Raw genomic sequence first — 2844 nt, forward strand, 5'->3', positions numbered from 1 at the left:
GGAAGATTCTGGGATCTGGGGACCAGGGCAGAGGTGTTGGGGCATGGCGCCGGGGTCAGGGCTGATATTATAAGTTTCTCTGGCGCAGTAGTAGGTGGCCGTGTCCTCGTCCCTGAGGCTGCTCATCTGCAGCGTGAGCGTGCTCCGGGAGTCATCCCTGGAGATCCTGAAGCGCCCTTTGAAAGCCGGCGCGTAGTATTCGCCACCACCGTTGTTGATATACGCGATGTATTCGAGCCCCTTCCCGGGCGCCTGTCGCACCCATTGCATGTAGTGGTTGCTGAGGGTGAAGCCGGAGGCCTGGCAGAGGAGGGCCAGGGACCCCCCGGGTTTCTGTTCACCCCCTCCGGACTCGACCACCTGCACGGCCGCCCACAACCCTCGGGAGGGAGGAAGCACAGACGTCATTGCTGAGCCACTCTCCATCATCTACAAAAGGTCCTGGAGATCAGGAGCGGTGCCTGAGCACTGGAGGATAGCCAATGTCACTCCAGTCTTCAACAGGGCAAGAGGAGGACCCAGGGAACTACAGGCCAGTTGGTCTCACCTCTGTCCCTGGAAAGGTGATGGAATAGCTCATTCTGGGTCTCCTCTCCAAGCAAGTGGAGAAAAGGAAGATCATCAGGGGTACCCAGCATGGATTCACCAAGGGGAACTCATGCCTGACCAATCTGATGGCCTCCTACAATGGCATGACCGGCTGGGTGGATCTGGGGAGAGCAGCGGGTGGTGTCTCCCTTGACTTCAGCAAGGCGTTGGACACCATCTCCCATAACATCCTCGTAGGGAAGCTCGGGAAGTGTGGGCTGGATGAGTGGACAGTGAGGTGGGTCAGGAACTGGCTGCAGAGCAGAGCTCAGAGGGTTCTGATCGGCGGGGCAGGGTCTGGTAGGAGGCTGGGAGCTCGTGGGGCTGCCCAGGGCTCAGTGCTCGTCCGGGTCTTGTTCATCTTCTTCATCCATGGCCTGGATGAGGGGACAGAGGGGACCCCCAGCAAGGTGGAACCCCATGCACCCGGACAGGATGGGGGCTGAGCTGCAGGAAAGCTGCTCTGCTGAGAGGGACCTGGGGGTCCTGGTGGGCGACAAGGTGGCCATGAGCCAGCAGGGAGCTCTGGTGGCCAAGACGGCCAAGGGCATCCTGAGGCGCATGAAGAGGAGCGTGGCCAGCAGGGCGAGGGAGGTTCTCCTCCCCCTCTTCCCTGCCCTGGTGAGACCCCAGCTGGGGCTCTGGGTCCAGTTCTGGGCTCCCTGGTTCAAGAAAGATGAGGAACTCCTGGAGAGAGTCCAGAGGAGGGCAACTAGGATGATGAAGGGACTGGAGCATCTCCCCTAGGAGGAAAGGCTGAGGGAGCTGGGCTTGTTCAGCCTGGAGAAGAGAAGGCTGAGAGGGGATCTCATCAACACGTACAAATATCTCAAGGGCTGGGGGTCACGAGGACGGAGCCAGGCTCATCTCAACGGTGCTCAGTGCCAGGATAAGGGGCAATGGACATAACATGAAACATAAGAAGGTTCAGTTGAATATGAGGAAGAACTTCTTGACTTTGAGGGTGCCCGAGCCTTGGCCCAGGCTGCCCAGGGGGGCTGTGGAGTCTCCTTCTCTGGAGATCTTCAACCCCCTCCTGGATGAAGTCCTGTGTAGCATGCTTTAGGAGAACCTGCTTGAGCATGGGGGTGGGACTGGGTGATCTCCCAAGGTCTCTTCCAACCCTTGCCATTCTCTGATTCTGTGATTCTGTGGGTGCAGAGGGTGGAGGCTCGGGGCGAGGGTCTGGGATGGATTCAGGGGTCCAGGGTGGGGGCAGGGGTTCTGGGAAAACGCTGAGAAATGGGGGAAGAGCACAACGAGGTTCTCAAATGGCCCAAAGAATCCTGGCTCTGTGCAGGGATTTTGGGAAGATTCTGGAATGTGGAGCCCCCGGGCAGGGATGTTTGGGCCAGGGCCGGCCGGGGTCGGTGCCACCAGCAGCATCAGCTCTGGCGCAGTAGTAGGTGGCCGTGTCCTCGTCCCGGAGGCTGTTCATCTGCAGCGTGACCGTGCTCCGGGAGTTGTCCCTGGAGATGGTGAAGCGCCCTTGGAACGCCGGCGCGTAGAATGTGCCGCTACCATCGCTGCTAATAGCTGCGACCCACTCGGGCGCCTTCCCAGGTGCCTGTCGCACCCACAACATGGCGTAGCTGCTGAAGGTGAAGACCCCCCGGGTGGCTGGAGACCCCCTCCGGACTCGACCAGCTGCACGGCCGCCCGCAGCCCTGGGGAGGGAGGAAGGACAGAATTCAGTCAACCGCTCCCGGCATCGCCCCCCCGTCCCCCAAAATTCATCCGCGCCCGGGGAGGGGGTCAGCGGGGCCGGCTCCTACCTGGGAGGGCTGTTCCCCCATAGCCCAGCGTCTTCCAAAACCCCTGCCCTCAGCCCAGTCCCCTGCCCCCACCCCAGACCCCTGCCCCCAGCCCCGAGACTTCCATAGAGCCCGGACAAGGGTTTGGTCCCAGGACCAGGGGGCACCCAGTAGGGCTCTGGGCTGGCTCTAAGGGTTTGGTCCCAGGACCAGGGGGCACCCAGTAGGGCTCTGGGCTGGCTCTAAGGGTTTGGTCCCAGGACCAGGGGGCACCCAGTAGGGCTCTGGGCTGGCTCTAAGGGTTTGGTCCCAGGACCAGGGGGCACCCAGTAGGGCTCTGGGCTGGCTCTAAGGGTTTGGTCCCAGGACCAGGGGGCACCCAGTAGGGCTCTGGGCTGGCTCTAAGGGTTTGGTCCCAGGACCAGGGGGCACCCAGTAGGGCTCTGGGCTGGCTCTAAGGGTTTGGTCCCAGGACCAGGGGGCACCCAGTAGGGCTCTGGGC

General features: G+C 61.8%; 1 protein-coding gene and 1 gene segment (V, D, J or C); both read right to left on the bottom strand.

The window, feature by feature from the left end:
* The window catches only part of LOC104127475 (Ig heavy chain Mem5-like), a 5121-nt gene extending 4713 nt beyond the window's left edge, over positions 1-408 (bottom strand). Inside the window, exon 1 of the mRNA XM_035895674.1 lies at positions 79-408. Within this exon, the coding sequence (XP_035751567.1) occupies positions 79-408 (330 nt within the window). The remainder of the gene's footprint in view (positions 1-78) is intronic.
* A 1447-nt stretch (positions 409-1855) lies between these two features.
* Positions 1856-2255, bottom strand: LOC118452436 (the record flags this gene model as incomplete). The annotated part of the segment is given in 1 exon segment: positions 1856-2255. A coding segment is annotated over 1 exon segment (400 nt), but the record flags the coding sequence as incomplete, so codon positions are not given.
* Between the last annotated feature and the right edge of the window lie 589 nt (positions 2256-2844).

This window comes from Egretta garzetta, unplaced genomic scaffold (assembly GCF_000687185.1).
Source record: "Egretta garzetta isolate BGI_Z169 unplaced genomic scaffold, ASM68718v1 scaffold1206, whole genome shotgun sequence".
In the NCBI taxonomy this organism is placed as follows: Eukaryota; Metazoa; Chordata; class Aves; order Pelecaniformes; family Ardeidae; genus Egretta; species Egretta garzetta.